This window comes from Dendrobates tinctorius, unplaced genomic scaffold (genome assembly GCF_039654945.1).
Source record: "Dendrobates tinctorius isolate UK_male_01 unplaced genomic scaffold, ASM3965494v1 ptg000314l, whole genome shotgun sequence".
Lineage (NCBI taxonomy): Eukaryota > Metazoa > Chordata > Amphibia > Anura > Dendrobatidae > Dendrobates > Dendrobates tinctorius.
The window spans coordinates 976,482-995,013 of NW_027361981.1; the positions used below are offsets into that span (position 1 = coordinate 976,482).

Sequence of the window (18,532 nt, forward strand, 5' to 3'; positions counted from 1 at the left end):
CCAGGTGGTTCCTGTCCCTGCAAAACTTTAAATTTTCAGTAGAACATCCCGCAGGCAGACTACAGGGGAATGCAGATGCCCTGTCCAGAGTTCACTGTATGTCATGTGTCCACCCCTCTAGGGTTGAACATAGGGGGTAGGTATGTGGTACAGTAAAGGGTGTTTTACTGGATGGAAGATACGTTTCTCCTAGCAGATTAATGTTTGGCAGGGTTTTTTCTTAAAGACGGGACCTGCGATGATGTCAGGGTCACGTGATCAGCCCATGTGATGTCTACCTCACTGGTCGGAGGGAGGGGTTAGGCCCTATGTAATGGAGGTTGGTGATTGCCACAGTAGAAGTGTGTTTCTGGAAACTACAGGAACTTGTGTGGACGCAGCCTGCAACTTGTATATGGGATTCCCGTGCTGCAGGACTGTCGCAGCAAGACTCGGAAGAACCCTGGGAATGGCACCTGGCGGATGCCGCAGGACCTGGCAGCCGCTTAGTTACGCCTGTCCCGTGCAAGGGGTGAGTCTGGGACCAGTGGTTCTCCAAACTGGAGTATGTGTTTGCTTTGCCTTCTGTTTTGTTAAGCTGCTGGTTACGGAGTGACATTAAAACCTCTGAAATTGGACTTTATGCCTGTGTGTTGCCTCGCTACTGCTGCCCAGCTATTGCCTACCAGAGCGAATCCCTACACTCCATACAGATCTTCTCCAGATTTTTCAGGTTTCAGAGCTGTTGTAAAAGGGGTTATGTAAAAGTGATCATTGTATTTATTACTCTTTGCTAACTGGTACTGCTACATGTTTACATGTATTACCACACATATGGAATGGTACTGCTACTCCTTTTTGGGTATTACCATTGTGTGTCTCTGTGTCTTATTGTTATTGTTGCTTTTATCTGTATGTGTGATAATGTTTACTACATTCCAGGGTTTGTCATTTGTAGAATAGGGAAAGCGTAGTGCTCCCTTTGGAACACTAGGGGGGCACTCTAGTATATAGGACTTTTAGCAGTTTAGGGTTAAGTGTAGGAGGGGCTGCCGGGAGTAAGGGTTAGAGCAGAAAGGAAGTTAGTCAGATGGGGCCAGCGTGCCCGAAGTGTCCATGTGGGCTATAGGCCCAGGACGGCTCGGCAGTCACACAACGTTTAAGTAGCAACAGCCCAAGTTATCTACGGCCACTGGACATCAATACAGTGGGCCAGAGCAGTAGAGAGAAGATGTTGTGACTCATAGCCTGGGCGGACGCTTTTAGGGCGGGAGTCGGTTGGAGTGAGGAACATAAGGATGCTGAAGCTTCGCAGGGAGTGGTTCAGACGGGTCGGATGCTTTTCCAGAGGCAGCCAAACTGGGTCGCGGATGATTTCAAGTCTAGGATGAAACAGGCAGAAGGTGATGGATAGTCACAAGCCATCAAACAAAGAAGAACTGCTTAAATTTTTGCCCCAGAAGCAATGTGAAAGATTAGTGGCAAGCATGCCAAGACGCATGAAAGCTGTTTTTAAAAATCATGGTAATTCCAGAAAATATTTATTTCTGAACTCTTCCAGGGATAAAACATTGGTATTGTTTTTTCTAAATGATTATGAACTTGTTTTCGTTGCATTATTTGAGGTCTGAAAGCACTGGGTTTTTTTTTTTTTTAATTTTGACCATTTCTCTTTGTCAGAAAAAAAATACAAAGTTTATTGCTTGGATATTCGGAGACATGCTGTCAGTAGTTTATAGACTAAAATAACAATTTACATTTTACTCAAAAATATACATATAAAGAGAAAAATCAGACAAAGTGAACATTTGAAAGTGGTCTCTTTATTTATGCCAGAGCTGTATATGCCAATTTGTTTTTTTGAGCCATATTCATGGCGATAATCTGGTCACGGTTTTCACCTGCACTGTTATATGGAATAAGTACTCTTATACACCCATCGCACCTTATAACTTCATTATCTGGTAGCCAAAGTGCTGCTTTTCATTCTCCATACTCAAGTTCTATGTGTATTTACTTGTTATATTCTTGAATAAAATAATGTTTTTAGCCATTTAGTCTATGTTGGAGTGGCTAATGGGTCTGTAACAGGATTCCTATTTGTATATGGCCTTTTGATTTACTGTCAATGTGCCCGGCTGTTGTATTTTCTATTAATCATAATGACATCAACTTGCATCACTGGAGCAGATAGTCATGTCCATGCTTCTGCCATCTAGTGACAATTTATCAAACTACAGGACATCACAAAAACCCACAAAAATTAACTGGAATATAAATTGGTGTGCTTGCAACATGTTGGCGCATGTTCACACTGGCCACTAAACAGACAAAACCTAAAATAAAAAAAAGCAAATACCCTACTGTAAATAAATAAATAGCGATAGTGCATTAAAATTCTATAGAGTACTTTGTTAACAAAATTTTGATCAAAAATATAAAAGCAACCCAACCACATAACGGTGACCCTATTCGGCTAGTCCCAACAGCTAGTTGCTCACTTTGTTTTATCTTAGGTTTTGTCTGTTTAGAGGTCAGTGTGACCATGTGCATACGCACTGCATGTATACCAACTTGTATTCCAGTTCATTTCTTTCAGTTTTTGCTGCAGGTTTTTGCAAACTGTGCAAATAAGGTTGTGGCTTCCCTTTTACTTGAGCTGGGCATTATGTTTATATAGGTCCCCATGACTGGGTGTCCATTAGTTGGGGGACTCAGTCCTGCTTGGCTCTTATTCACATTACATCATTTTGACATATGATAAGGTTTTAATACTAAAAGTTAGGACCATCCCAAAAAGGGTCACCTTGACGTAGTGGGATGGCTTTTACGTTTTTTTAATCAAAATTATGTTATCCGAGTCCACTATGTTATTTAAATGCTATTTATTTATTTACTGCAGGGTATTTGCTCATTTTGTTTTTATCTTGGGTTTTACATGGGCTATTTCAGCTTTGTTCCTTCTAAGCATTGTGAGGTGACTGGGTCCAGTGACGTCACATCTACTGATTTCTGCTGGGTCACATTTGTAGGCACTATGGGGCATTCCGCTGTGGAAAAAATATTTCCTTATTAGTTTATTTTTTTAGAACCCTATTGATCCCATTGTGCTGTACATGAGAAGGGGTTACATACAAAAAAAACAAATGTAAATTACAGAGAACAAGCTACAATGACGGACTGGTACAGAGGGGAGAGGACCCGGCCCTTGTGGGCCTACAGCCTACCATCCCAAAGAAATTCTATGAAGGTAAAGCAGAGGCGGGTTCTACAGCAAATCTTCCGACCAGTACCCTATTTGGTGAGTCTGTTTCTGGATTTGGTGGTTGTCTTCCATGTATTTTGCTTTCTCTATTCCCTACTATGGGAGTTGCAGAAACAGCATGCTGGATATTTCAGTGACCACCTTAGAAATGGATAGAGAGAGCTGCATAAAAGCGCAGCCACCTCTCCATTCAACCTTCACTTAGATGCAATGGCCAGAGAACAGACTGGGGGGGGGCACTGGAAACCTTGAAAACGTGTCGTGGAGACAAGAGTAGGACCTATGCTTTACTTCCCCTATAATATACAAGATAACTACAAGATTTAGCACTAGTGTGAACACAATCTTCAAAGGGTTGTCTATCACTTTCTAAACGTTTCTTAATGAGACCAGGTGAGAATGAAATAGTAAGTGGCTGTGGTTAATAATAATAATAAATTTTATTTCTATAGCGCCGACATATTCCGCAGCACTTTACATTTCAGAGGGGATTTGTACAGACAATAGACATTACAGCATAACAATAATCACATAGATTATAACAAATACCAAGAGGAATGAGGGCCCTGCTCGCATGCTTACAATCTATGAGGAAAAAAGGGGAGACACGAGAGGTGGGTGGTAACAGTTGCCCTGATTGTATGGACCAGCCATAATGTTAAGTGTGTAACAGTACAGACACAGAGGGCTAATGGATGCATAAATCATGTGGGAACATGATGCGGGGAACCTAGTTATGGTAAAACTTTTGGCTGTGCCACCCAGGGATAGATTAGGTTAATGTGTTGAGGCGGTAGGCCAGTCTGAATAAATGCATTTTCAGGGCACGCTTACAATTGTGGGGATTGTGGACTAATCGTATTGACCTGGGAAGTGCATTCCAAAGAATTGGCGCAGCACGTGTAAAGTCTTGGAGACGGGAGTGGGAGGTTCTGATTATTGAGGATGCTAACCTCAGGTCATCAGCAGAACGGAGGGCGTGGGTAGGGTGGTATACTGAAACAAGGGAGGAGATGTAGGGTGGTGCTGAGCCATGGAGTGCTTTGTGGATGAGGGTAATAAGTTTATACTGAATTCTGGAGTGGATAGGTAGCCAGTGTAATGACTGGCACAAGATAGAGGCATCAGTGTAACGATTGGTGAGGAATATGTTCCTGGCTGCAGCATTCAAGACAGATTGGAGAGGGGAGAGTTTGGTAAGAGGGAGAACGATTAGAAGAGAGTTACAATAGTTGAGACGAGAATGAATAAGAGAAACAGTAAGAGTTTTTGCAGAGTCAAAAGTAAGAAAAGGTCACATTCTAGAAACGTTTTTGAGGTGCAGATGACAAGAGTGAGCCAGTGATCAAATGTGGGGGGCAAAGGCAAGCTCGGAGTCATGTATGACCCCAAGACAGCGGGCATGTGTTGCTGGGGAGTAATAGTGGAACCACACACGGAAATGGCAATGTCGGGTATAGGTACATTAGTAGAGGGAGGAAACACAAGGAGTTCAGTCTTTGACAGGTTCAGTTTCAGATATAGTGAGGACATGATGTTAGACACAGCGTTTAGACAATCACCGGTGTTTTCTAGAAAGGCTGGCTTGATGTCAGGAGAAGAAGCGTATAATTGGGTGTCATCAGCATAGAGATGCTACTGGAAACCAAATCTACTGATTGTTTGATGAATAGGGGCAGTGTACAAGGAGAAGATGAGGTTGCCTAGGACCGATCCTTGAGGAACCCCAACAGTAGGGAAGATGAGAGGAGGAGGAGCCAGCAAAAGATACAGTAAAGGAGCGGTCAGAGAGATATGAGGAGAACCAGGAGAGAACGGTAACCTTGAGGCCAATGGAACGGAGCATAGTGAGGAGGAGCTGATGATCCACAGTGTCGAATGCTGCAGAGAGATCCAAGAGAATTAGCATGGAGTAAGGACCATTTGATTTAACTGTTAGTAGATCATTAGAGACTTTAGTAAGGGCAGTTTCAGTAGAGTGTAAAGAGCGGAAACCGGATTGGAGAGGGTCGAGAACAGAGTTATCAAACAGATAGCGGATAAGACGGGAGTGGACCAGGCGTTCCAGGAGTTTAGAGATGAAGGGAAGATTAGAGACAGGTCTATAGTTAGCGGCACAGTTTTGGTCGAGGGATGGTTTTTTAAGTAGTGGATGTATGATGGCATGCTTAAATGAGGAGGGAAAGAGGTTAAATATTTTAGTTAGGTGAGGGGTGACAGCAGGGGAAAGGGACTGGAGCAGATGTGACGGAAATGGGTCACTGGTGCAAGTAGTTGGGCGAGAGGATGCAAGGAGCCTGCTTACTTCTTCTTCTGTGACTGGTTCAAAAGCAGAGAGTGAGCTAGATGCAGTGGGGGAGGGAGGACAGTGCATGGTTTGAGGTGATTGGGAGATAATTTACTGTCTGATCTGGTCAATTTTTTCTTTGAAGTAATTGGCCAGATCGTCAGCTTGAAGATCTGTGGTTGGGGCCTGCACTCTTGGGTTGAGTAGAGAATGAAAAGTGTCAAAGAGACGTTTAGGGTTGTTGGACAGTGAGGTGATGAGGGTGTTGAAATAGGTTTGTTTGGAGAGGTGAAGGGCAGTGTTGTATGTTCTAAGCATAAACTTATAATGGATGATATCTTCGTGTAGATTGGATTTACTCCACAGAAGTTCGGCGCACCTGGAGCACCGCTGCAGGAAACATGTTTGCAGGGTGTGTCAGGGTTGTCGCTGTCTGTGTTGTGGTGTTCTATTTATAGGGGGTGCAAATTCATCCAAGGCAGTTTGAAGTGTTTCATTGGTATGCTTCAATGCAGAATCAGGACATGAGAGGGAGGAGATAGGGGCCAATGAAGACTGCAAGTTTTTCATAAGTTTCTGGGTGTTAATGGCCTGTGTGTTTCTATAAATATGGACAGTGGGGATGACCTGAGCAGCCTGGCAGTTCTTGATAGAGAATGAAAGAAGATTGTGGTCAGAGAGCGGGAGAGGGGAGTTTGCAAAATCATCACTGCACAAAGCCGAGAGAAGACCAAGTCGAGGGAGTTTCCGTCTTCATGCGTTGGAGAATTAGTAAGCTGTGAAAGGCCAAATGAGGAGGTTAGAGATAAAAGGTGAGTAGCAGATGGGGAGAGGGGAAGAGCAATGGGGATGTTGAAATCTCCCATGATAAGGGTAGGAATGTCACAGGAAAGAAAATGTGGAAGCCAAGTGGCAAAATTATCCAGGAACTGTTGACAAGGGCTGGGAGGACGATACACCACCGCCACTCGCATGGAGAAGGGGGTGTAGAGTCTGACGGCATGGACCTCAAAAGAAGGGAAGACTAGTGAGGGTAGTTGAGGGATAACCTGAAAGGTACATTTTGGTGATAGGAGCAGACCAACACCTCCACCTGCTCTATTGTCTGATATTTGGGGTATGAGAGAAGTGTAGTCCCCTGTATGAAAGAGCAGCAGCAGTGGTAGTGTCAGACTGCTGGATCCAGGTTTCAGTAAGAGCCAGGAGGTTAAGAGAATTAGAAAGGAAAAAGTCATGAATGAAGGAGAGTTTGTTACACACTGAGCGAGAATTCCAAAGTGCACAATTAAGAGAGACAGATGGCATACAGGGAATAATAATAAGATTAGAGGGGTTTCTGAGTGTAGCAGTTGGGGGGTTTGACTTTCTATAACATGGGGGACCAGGGTTGGGAGCAATGTCTCCTGCGACTAGGAGAAGGAGGATAGAGTGAGCAGATGGTTAAGTGATTTGTGAGAGCGTCTCTTATGTTGAATGGTGGGACTGACTGGATCTGTGCAATTTAACAATGTGAAAAGAGGGTGAGTGCTATACATAGGAGAGGAAAGGAGTGAGGGGCTGATATGGATGGAGTGTAGAGAGTTAATGCCAGGGCGGTGGAAGTGTGTGAATGCAGCGGCCAGGATATAAATTACACAAATGCATATGGTATATATTTGGTGCACTTCAAATGTACAGGGAATAGATGTATATAAATGTCTTACCTGTCTCCTGCCCTGTCTAACTGCCATGTTCTAACTGCCTCGTACATTGATACATGTACTTCGATTACATGTGCATAAATGCCCCCTGCATAAATGCTTCCCCAAACTACAGTTGTGGCCAAAAGTATTGACACCCCTGCAATTCTGTCAGATAATACTCAGTTTCTTCCTGAAAATGATTGCAAACACAAATTCTTTGGTATTATTATCTTCATTTAATTTGTCTTAAAAACACAAAAAGAATTGTCCTAAAGCCAAATTGGATATAATTCCACACCAAACATAAAAAAGAGGGTGGATAAAAGTATTGGCACTGTTCGAAAAATCATGTGATGCTTCTCTAATTTGTGTAATTAACAGCACCTGTAACTTACCTGTTGCACCTAACAGGTGTTGGCAATAACTAAATCACACTTGCAGCCAGTTGACATGGATTAAAGTTGACTCAACCTCTGTCCTGTGTCCTTGTGTGTACCACATTGAGCATGGAGAAAAGAAAGAAGACCAAAGAACTGTCTGATGACTTGAGAAACCAAATTGTGAGGAAGCATGAGCAATCTCAAGGCTACAAGTCCATCTCCAAAGACCTGAATGTTCCTGTGTCTACCGTGCGCAGTGTCATCAAGAAGTTTAAAGCCCATGGCACTGTGGCTAACCTCCCTAGATGTGGACAGAAAAGAAAAATTGAAAAGAGATTTCAACGCAAGATTGTGTGGATGTTGGATAAAGAACCTCGACTAACATCCAAACAAGTTCAAGCTGCCCTGCAGTCCGATGGTACAACAGTGTCAACCCATACTGTCCGTCGGCGTCTGAATGAAAAGGGACTGTATGGTAGGAGACCCAGGAAGACCCCACTTCTTACCCCGAGCCATAAAAAAGCCAGGCTGGAGTTTGCCAAAACATACCTGAAAAAGCCTAAAACGTTTTGGAAGAATGTTCTCTGGTCAGATGAGACAAAAGTAGAGTTTTTTGGGCAAAGGCTTCAACATAGTTTACAGGAGAATAAAAGAGGCATTCAAAGAAAAGAACACGGTCCCTACAGTCAAACATGGCGGAGGTTCCCTCATGTTTTGGGGTTGATTTGCTGCCTCTGGCACTGGACTGCTTGACCGAGTGCATGGCATTATGAAGTCAGAAGACTACCAACAAATTTTGCAGCATAATGTAGGGCCCAGTGTGAGAAAGCTGGGTCTCCCTCAGAGGTCATGGGTCTCCCAGCAGGACAATGACCCAAAACACACTTCAAAAAGCACTAGAAAATGGTTTGAGAGAAAGCACTGGAGACTTCTAAGGTGGCCAGCAAGGAGTCCAGACCTGTATCCCATAGAACACCTGTGAAGAGATCTAAAAATGACAGTTTGGAGAAGGCACCCTTCAAATATCAGGGACCTGGAGCAGGTTGCCAAAGAAGAATGGTCTAAAATTCCAGCAGAGCATTGTAAAAAACTCATTGATGGTTACCGGAAGCGGTTGGTCGCAGTTATTTTGGCTAAAGGTTGTGCAACCAAGTATTAGGCTGAGGGTGCCAATACTTTTGTCTGTCCCATTTTTGGAGTTTTGTGTGAAACGATCAATGTTTTGCTTCATTCTCTTTTGTGTTTTTTCATTTAAGACAAATTAAATGAAGATGATAATACCAAAGAATTTGTGTTTTCAATCATTTTCAGGAAGAAACTGAGTATTATCTGACAGAATTGCAGGGGTGTCAATACTTTTGGCCACAACTGTATGTCTGAATATATAGGAGGCTAAGGCTTAGATTTTTTTTTTTTGCTCTCTCTCTTCTCGTTAATCAATCAAACTAAATTGAGACAGCAGGACCCAATAAAATGTTGTGGTCAGATAAACAGATGTCCAGCACTACATGGATCATAAAGCACTTTGAAAAGTTTCTTGACCTCACAACATAAGGGGACAAGCAGAGTAAGTTGAAGTAACTATATACCAGATATGTGGGGCTGAGGAGAACCAGAAGTGAACCCGCAGAACAGAACCGCGACGACGAACCTCCTCGGGGCGAGCTGGCCAAGTGGACCACCCCCTATACAGGGAGCGTCTGGTGCAAGCCTCGGGGAGACTATCACCGCAGAAGTTTATACCCGGGGACAGATAGCAGGAGGAAGACCAGAGGAGACCACAGGGGCTGCGGCAGGACCAGCAGGAGAGGGTTTGTGGACAGGAATGGATCAGACTGACGGCGGTAGATACTGCAGGAGAAGACTTGAGGACAGGTACGGGCGAAGCAGGCAGTAGGAAAGAACACAGGGAGATTACAAGGAGGTACAGGAGCACAGAGCGCAGGACAGAGTGCAAGGCTGGGAGGGCGCAGGGATGCGTGGACCTGAATCAGAAGTGCTAGACACAAATGATAGTCAGGCACCGGGCAGGAGGCGAGGCTACCTGATATAGGACTGCTGGCAGCACTTCCGGGTCAGGGTCAGCCAGGAGGTGGAGCAGCAGCAGAGCAGGGGAGATCAGTGGCAGGGTCACTGGCGCGCAGTGCGCAGGCGCACCCGACGAGTATGGAAGGCCAGCTGCAGCGGCGGCAGTGAAGGAGCGGGATGACGCGTACACACCTCGGGAGCGCGCAGGGTGAGGCGAGTGCGCCGGTATTCGGGAGGAGCTGTGGAAGCGGAGGGCGCCGTCACAGGCGGCGTGACAGGTGCAGTTGGAGCGGGAAGCGCGGCAGCGGGCGGCGTGACAAGATATAAGCTTGCATAGTTGAAAACACATATATAGCATTCAGGATTAACTGCTTGCTGACATTGAATGGAGTGGAGAAGCACAGGAGTTGATTCAGAGCAGAGATTGAATGAGCTGGTTACCTGTATGAAGAGAACAGAGATGCGTGTCATATTCATCCATGTTATAACTGCCTCGTACTTTGATACATGTACTTCGATTACATGTGCATAAAAGCCCCCTGGTTAATGGGGTGGTCTAAAATTTGTTGCATATTCTGTCCCTCTTTCTCTTTTTTCAGCAGTTGGGAGGTATAGTAGTGACATTAGGGTTAGAGAGGGCTGGAAATAAAAAGTATGGGCGTGACTTTTTCAGACTCATAACTATATGGAGGACTAGATGGCACGCACCGTATAAAGACTGGACTAGTTAGACCAGTGGCACGTGCTGGCGTCAGAAAGATTATATGTTCAGAAATAACTGCCCAAGCTCTATTTCAGGAATACATTAGTAGAATCATTGACAATGACCTGACACATTCTCTTTAATGCTTCGTGTCAATTAGATGTTTACATATAAAACAAATGTAGGGAGATGGACGGGGCTAGGGCGGCTTCTTGTCTGGCCGGGCTGTCACCATTGTTGCCGGGGGAAGGACTTTCTGACTGGAGCAGACCTTTGCACCTGACTTTAAAGGGCGAGGTGGACATAAAAGGGGCTGAGCGCACGAAAACGGGACTTCTGGAGGTACGTGTAAGGAGAAGGTTGACTCAGTCTCCCCTGTTCCACGCCAACCAGGAGGCCTATTCGGCGGTCTGTAATTCCCTGCGCGCGCAACCTGTGCATGGACAGAGCTAAGCATATTGTAGACTCCTGAACCCGAGAGCCCTGACCAGTCGGCACCCCTCACAGTGACTGACAAGCTTCACAGTACTGACCTCGTGTTACACGCTGAATCGGGAGGCTCTGCTGTGGCCTCCACCTCAAGACTTTGTGTCGCACTTGCTGCGTCACCTACAACATCTTGTTCAACACCGTGTTCCAGGATTGGGACACCACGTCTGGAAAAGGATACGCCACTTCGTTAAAGACAGTGCTTCAATTTCATCCGGGACCACTTCAGAGACGTTTCGCGCCACCTGCGCTGCCATCTTGGGATCTTTCAACCTCTTCCATCTGGGAGCCACAGACTGATAAGTTAATTTGCTTTAACTGTCTGTTGTTAATGCTGCACCCCCCTACTGTTTTACCCCTACCTGCATTTGTATACATCCATACCTTCGTACTTCCGGCGTGGAGTAGTTACCGCTAAGATCTCTTTGCATAAAGAACCCGTTAACTCTTGATCTGCTGGGTCGCCCTCCCAGGGCTGTGGGGTACTCGGTACCGGGCCGGTCTCTCAGAGGGGAATGTCACAGCAGCGGTGACCCGGTCCGTGGCCCTGGGCGCCCATGTAAAAGGGGTAGAGTGGTGGAATAAAGTTTGAGTGATTCGTGACGCCACCTGTGGTATTCGGCAATGAAGATGTTAAGCCGACGCTGCAGACAGATCCTCTGGGACAGATGCTGTGGTGCAGCAATGATGGTGTAGCCCTCCACAGGCAGGGCTGTAGTCCCAGGGCAGTGTAGATCGGTGTTGGGGAAGAGGGTGCAGTGTCTGGCACAGAGATGTAGCAGTGCTGGAGAAGTTGCAGAAGGAAGGCAAGGACACAATGGAATGTAGTTTCTTTACCTTTACTTTGTAAGTGCAGTCCAGGGTCCAGATTACAGATGGCACAGGAGCTGATTAGCCTGGAAGCAACTCAGGAATCTCTCTATGCGGATAGATTGTGTAGTCTCCTTGCTAGCGCTTACTTGAGGTACATCCAGTACTGTGTTACTCTGAAGTTCCTCCTTCTTCTTCCCTTTTGGATCTACCTCGTATGGCAGACAGCTGTAGCCTTCTATCTCCTTTGGCTCACACATCGCTGTTGTGACCACAAGTCTTAGATGGGAATAGAGCATTTACAGCTTCCTATTCCTCTGGTTTCTGCTGCAGGACCATTAGTATCCATACAACCGTGGAGACCAGGCTCCAGATCATGCGCTCCAGCTGGGAACGAGCTCTCAACTCTGCTCAGTCCCCCAGCTTCTCTCTCCACGTCTACACACTTCGCCTTCCTCACAGAACTGACTAATTTCCCCTCCTGGCCCCCAGAGAGAAGCTCTTCCCCTTAGTATTGGTTCAGAGCTCCCTCTGCTGGCCTGGAGTGGGAACTGTGTTGTATGTAGAGATTAACTGCTAGAGAAACCCTTCATTGCTTCCAAGCCTGACATCACCCTCCCTGGAGGAAGGCAATGCCACTGGGGGCGCCACACTGCCTCCTGCTCGTCACTGCATCCCACGCTCCTGCTAGTACCTTTCACACAATTTACATAAACTACAGGGTGGGCCATTTATATGGATGCACCTAAATAAAATGGGATTTGTTGGTGATATCAACTTCCTGTTATTGATATTATTAAGATATTGAGTTATTGAGTCAGTAGAGCATTGATGATTTTTATGCCTCACCACTCGGTGACCTAACTCTGTAACTTTATGTAGTCTTAACTTCATGGCTCAGTTCTGGTGGTTCCTTTCACTTTTCAATAGCTGTTCGGATCTGATCTGCAGTACCTGGTGGCGAGCACTACACAGTGTACAGAACTGTGCTGCTTACAACTGGAATCCACTTAGGGTATGTTCCCACAGTCAGTAAACGCTGCTGGTTGGATGCTTCGTACATCCGCAGCGTTAAAACCGCAGTGGTCAGATGTTTCAGCATAGTGGAAGGGATTTCAAGAAATCCCATCTCCACTATACGCTTAAAGACACCTCCGGCATCCCTGCGTAAACGGACATGAGGCGTGTCTTTCCAGACCGCAGCATGTCTATTTATGTTGCGGAGACGCTCACTCTCCACAGCATAAATTTCCCATACACTATCATTAGATGTGGTAAAACCACATTATCTTTCTAATCACATGCGTATTAAGTGTGGGAACGCAGCTTACTTCGCGTGTGAAATAATTCAAATAATGTCTTACATTGTGACACAGCCGGAAGTCAAGCTACACTACATTTCTCGTGATGAGTTGAACTGACCGCGAGAACTGCTGTGCACATGACTGCAGGGGTTATCTCCTATCACTAGGCAAGTTCTCACGATCAGCTGACCGTACCTGCAGTACACGTGACCGCCGGGGACATCTGAAGGGTTAAAGCAGAACCATGGGATGCAGTAACAGACCAAAGCAGAGCAAGGGTTAAAGAGGGTTTAATATACAGTGGATACTTCACGCAGGGAGAAGTGGGGAAGAAAAGACAGGTTCAACAGGGATGTCAGAAAACGAGAATGTTAGGCAGAGTCAGGCAAATAGGCAAGGAGGTGTACTGGATCTTGGCGAAGGTGAGGAATCCTTGTGGTCCGGAGGAACGAAGGGTGGAGAAAGAAGTTTCTTCCCCGTGCAGGGGTTAACATGACACGGCGGTTGTACGCAAGGTTATTTGGCCTCAGGTCACAGGGTCTGACCCGGCTTCCCTGCCAGATATGGTGCGAGTCTATGATTTCACAAGGAGTCTTATGACTCACAGTCAGTGATGTCAGCCGTGACCGCGGTGTCACTACCACTCTCTGCTGCTTGACTTTCCGAGAATCGCTGAGGCCTCTAAGCCTTAGGTCGGCTCTGTGTCAAACCCCTGCGGCTAGAGCTCTCACACTGTCGCTCTTTGTGCTGCACGCTCCCGCCGAAACTGACTGCTTTTCCAAGCGCTGCGGCTCTTTTAGCTTAACCATGCCTGTCAGCAGGTGCAAAGGTCAGTTCGGGGTTTTTACCTTTCCCCCGTGCAACATAGGTGACAGCCCCGACAGTTCTGGAACCTTTGCAGGGAAGGTACGCCTGACACGGTCCTTCTCCTTACACATCTCTGGTGATCAGCTAGCTCGGCTGTGTCTGGATGTCATGTTGAGTGGTGGCATAATGCCACCGTTCAGCCAAAGGCATCCAGATATAGCAGAGCTGGACTCATCATGGGACAATATAGATATCTTCTCGGTGGAAAGGTATGGTATACTGCTGCTTTTTTATTTTATTTATCTTACAGGAGATTGAGGACATCAGTGGAATAGGCAATGCTGTAAGTATGGTTTAATTAAAATTATTAAAGTAGTCTTGTATCATTATTTCAATTAAAGGACTTTATTCTGGCTGTTTCTTTATTTACCATACAACTATAGGATTAGTAATGGACAGGTGTCTTATAGACGCTTCTCCATTGCTAAGCCGTGGGCTTGATGTCACCTGACAATACAAAGGTGAGATCAACCCCACTAATATTACCCCACTTGCCACCACTACAGGGTAAGTGGGAAGAGCTGGGTAAAGTGTCACAATTGGATGTGCCATTTGTGGGCCGGCTGCGGGCTGCTATTTTTAGGCTGATGAGGGCCAAAATCCATGGGCTTCACCAGTCTAAGAATACCAAGCCACATCTGTCTTTTTCCTTGGCTGGTTAACAAACATAGGGGGACCCCATGCTATTTTTTTGAGGGAATTCCACTATTTTTGCTTACCATCCAAGGTAAGCAGACTGCTGTGGCCTGCTATTATCAGGCTGGTTAGGTTCATGGATATTGGATCCTTACCAGCCTGAAATACCAGTCCCAGTAGTCTGCTTCCCTCTGGCCGGTTAACATACATAGGGGGACCCTATGTGCACACGATCAGGAATGGCTCGGTATTTGCTCAGGTTTTGACACAGGTGAAATCTTCAACAAAGGTGGAGGCGTCTCAGCACGCATAGTGGAGATGGGATTTCTTTTTAAATCCCATCCACTATGCTGTAACATCTGGCCTCTGTCAGATGTATGCAGCGTCCAGCCCATCTCGTTTACTGACTGTGGGAACATACCCTAAAGCTTATAACAGCTGATCAGTGAGGGTGGTGGTTGTTGGACCCTCACTCATCGGATATTGTTGACCTTTCCTGAATATGGGTAATATCAAAGTAGAGGACAGCCGTTTTGAGGTCCGGAATTTTAAAAAATGTCAAAATTAATAAATTAAGATTTGTGTGTCACAAGGCACCGAAAAAACTAAGATGATATAGAACACTGTCCTGAAGGGACCCAGTAATCAGAACCTTAAAAAGAACACATTGTGCATGCAGCCTGATCTGTGGGCAGTATGGTAGAGTAGGAAAAGCTGAGCAGAGTGATATATAGCAGGGGTGGGCAGTTAATTTTCCCGAGGGGCCACATGAGAGACTATGACTGTTGTGGAGGGCCGAACCAATAGGCCGAAATTAATTCTGCTCAATATTAATATAATTATTATATTATTGATAATTTTAAAAATATTAATTGTATCACTTAATAATAATGAGCAGAATTAAGCATGCTGACATCCCCTATATATTGTTTGAACCAGAGTACAGCCCCTTCTGTACAATTCTGGCACTTAGCCCCTCTCTTGCTATTGGAAGGTGACATTAAGCCTGGTTAATAATGGAGAGGCGTCAATAACACACCGATCCATTATTAATCTTATATTAATAAAGGGTTAAAAAAAACTACACACATAAGAATAAAGTCTTTTCATTAAATAAAACACAACACGGTTTTCATCTTTTTAAGTCCCAGATCCAAGCAATGCCCTCGTCTCCTATTAAAAAAGAAAAATAATAAACCAACCGTATACTCCCTGTCCGACGCAGTCCAATTAATAACGAGTGTCCCACGACGATCTCCCCTATAGAGCAGTGACATCAGGTGATGTCACTGCTCTATGGGGCCTACCAGTGATGAACTGACAGGAGACAATGGCTCCTGCTGTCCATCACTGAGGTTACCTGAGTTCAGAGTCTCACTTTACAGCACTGCTGCATGAGAATTAGGGTTATGGGACATCTTTCCTGGCGGAGAGATACACAGCGGAGGATTACCTCCTCCTGTCATTACTTGCCAGAATCCATGGCTGTTCTTCTGATGATTCTCGTCCCTTACTTGCCAGCATCCATGACTGTTCTTCTGATGAGCCTTGTCCCTTACTTGCCAGCATCCATGGCTCTTCTTCTGATGAGTCTCGTCCCTTACTTGCCAGCATCCATGGCTGTTCTTCTGATGAGCCTCGTCCTTAATTGGTAGCATCCATGGCTGTTCTTCTGATGAGTCTCGTCCCTTACTTGCCAGAATCCAAGGTTGTTCTTCTGATGAGCCTCGTCCCTTACTTGCCAGAATCCAAGGCTGTTCTTCTGATGACCCTCGTCCCTTACTTGTCAGCATCCATGGCTGTTCTTCTGATGAGCCTCGTCCCTTACTTGCCAGCATCCATGGCTGTTCTTCTGAGGAGTCTCGTCCCTTACTTGCCAGCATCCATGGTTGTTCTTCTGCTGAGCCTCGTCCCTTACTTGCCAGCATCCATGGTTGTTCTTCTGATGAGCCTCGTCCCTTACTTGCCAGCATCCATGGCTGTTCATCTGATGAGCCTCGTCCCTTACTTGCCAGCATCCATGGCTGTTCTTCTGATGAGCCTCGTCCTTTACTTGCCAGCATCCATGGCTGTTCTTCTGATGAGTCTCGTCCCTTACTTGCCAGCATCCATGGCTGTTCTTCTGATGAGCCTCGTCCCTTGTCAGTATCCATGGCTGTTCTTCTGATGAGCCTCGTCCCTTACTTGCCAGCATCCATGGCTGTTCTTCTGATGAGTCTCGTCCCTTACTTGCCAGCATCCATGGCTGTTCTTCTGATAAGCCTCGTCCCTTACTTGTCAGCATCCATGGCTGTTCTTCTGATGAGTCTCGTCCCTTACTTGCCAGAATCCATGGTTGTTCTTCTGATGAGCCTCGTCCCTTACTTGCCAGCATCCATGGCTGTTCATCTGATAAGCCTCGTCCCTTACTTGCCAGAATACAAGGTTCTTCTGATGAGCCTCGTCCCTTACTTGCCAGAATCCAAGGTTGTTCTTCTGATGAGCCTCGTCCCTTACTTGCCAGCATCCATGACTGTTCTTCTGATGACTCTCGTCCGTTACTTGCCAGCATCCATGGCTGTTCTTCGGATGAGCCTTGTCCCTTACTTGCCAGCATCCATGGCTGTTCTTCTGATGAGCCCCGTCCCTTACCTGCCAGCATCCATGGCTGTTCTTCTGATGAGCCTCGTCCCTTACTTGCCAGCATCCATGGCTGTTCTTCTGATGACTCTCGTCCGTTACTTGCCAGCATCCATGGCTGTTCTTCTGATGAGCCTCGTCCCTTACTTGCTAGCATCCATGGCTGTTCTTCTGATGACTCTCGTCCGTTACTTGCCAGGATCCATGGCTGTTCTTCTTATGAGCTCCGTCCCTTACTTGCTAGCATCCATGGCTGTTCTTCTGATGAGCCTCGTCCCTTACTTGCTAGCATCCATGGCTGTTCTTCTGATGAGCCTCGTCCCTTACTTGCTAGCATCCATGGCTGTTCTTCTGATGACTCTCGTCCGTTACTTGCCAGGATCCATGGCTGTTCTTCTTATGAGCTCCGTCCCTTACTTGCCAGCATCCATGGCTGTTCTTCTGATGAGCCTCGTCCCTTACTTGCTAGCATCCATGGCTGTTCTTCTGATGACTCTCGTCCGTTACTTGCCAGGATCCATGGCTGTTCTGCTGATGAGCTCCGTCCCTTACTTGCCAGCATCCATGGCTGTTCTTCTGATGAGCCTTGTCCCTTACTTGTCAGCATCCGTGGCTGTTCTTCTGATGAGCTCCGTCCCTTACTTGCCAGCATCCATGGCTGTTCTTCTGATGAGCCCCGTCCCTTACTTGCCAGCATCCATGGCTGTTCTTCTGATGAGCCCCGTCCCTTACTTGCCAGCATCCATGGCTGTTCTTCTTAGTAGCCGGCCTGGCGTGACGTCATGGTTGTGAGATGACGGCCATGTGCCGACTAATCAATAAAAGAGCCGCGGAAGCCCAGAGGTAGGCGGCTCTCATGTCTCCTGTTCAGCGACCGCAGATAATGCCGCACACACATAATGCCGCACATTGACGCCCAGTATAAAATACCACGTATAGAAAGTGGGGGAAAGTCAGCTCAAAATGTCTTCCTAATGGTACGGAATGTATACAAACACGTGTGGCCGCACGGTCACTGGCGCACAGCGGCGTGCAATGTGCACAAGAACATATACGGGGCAGGAAACACTGAAAGTCTAGGACACAGATTTCTCTTCAGGGCCAGCGCCACACGTCACGTGATCAGGCAGGCGCGCAGCAGCCTATGACGTCTCTGGCTCTAACCCACGTGATGTCCCAGGGAGCCCTGTCAGGAAGTTCTTCCTGCGGCCGCTAGCGCCGCACTGCGCATGCCCCGGCCACCATTTTGCCGTGTAGTGTTGTGTCGGGGGCTCGTTCTCCGCGGCGGGGGAGGCTGTGCAATCTGTCAGGGCCACGGGGATTACGGCAAGAAGGCCGGAGCACTGCATCTATCCATTCCGGCGTCACATCCATTGAAAAAGGCGGAGCCTCGCCAGGACAGCACCGGAGCAGACATGGCCAACATCGCAGCGCAGAGGATCAAGAGGGAGTTCAAAGAAGTGCTAAAGAGCGAGGAGGTGAG

At 46.5% G+C, this 18,532-nt stretch overlaps 1 protein-coding gene across 2 annotated transcripts in view; it reads left to right on the forward strand.

The window, feature by feature from the left end:
- The first annotated feature begins 18,184 nt into the window (after positions 1 to 18,184).
- The window catches only part of UBE2K (ubiquitin conjugating enzyme E2 K), a 70,817-nt gene continuing 70,469 nt past the window's right edge, over positions 18,185 to 18,532 (forward strand). Inside the window, exon 1 of one of the 2 annotated variants that reach the window (XM_073561094.1) lies at positions 18,185 to 18,527. In XM_073561094.1, coding sequence (XP_073417195.1) covers positions 18,279 to 18,527 — 249 coding nt within the window. In that variant the 5' untranslated portion in view covers positions 18,185 to 18,278. The remainder of the gene's footprint in view (positions 18,528 to 18,532) is intronic. The other variant, XM_073561096.1, reaches the window with a different exon arrangement.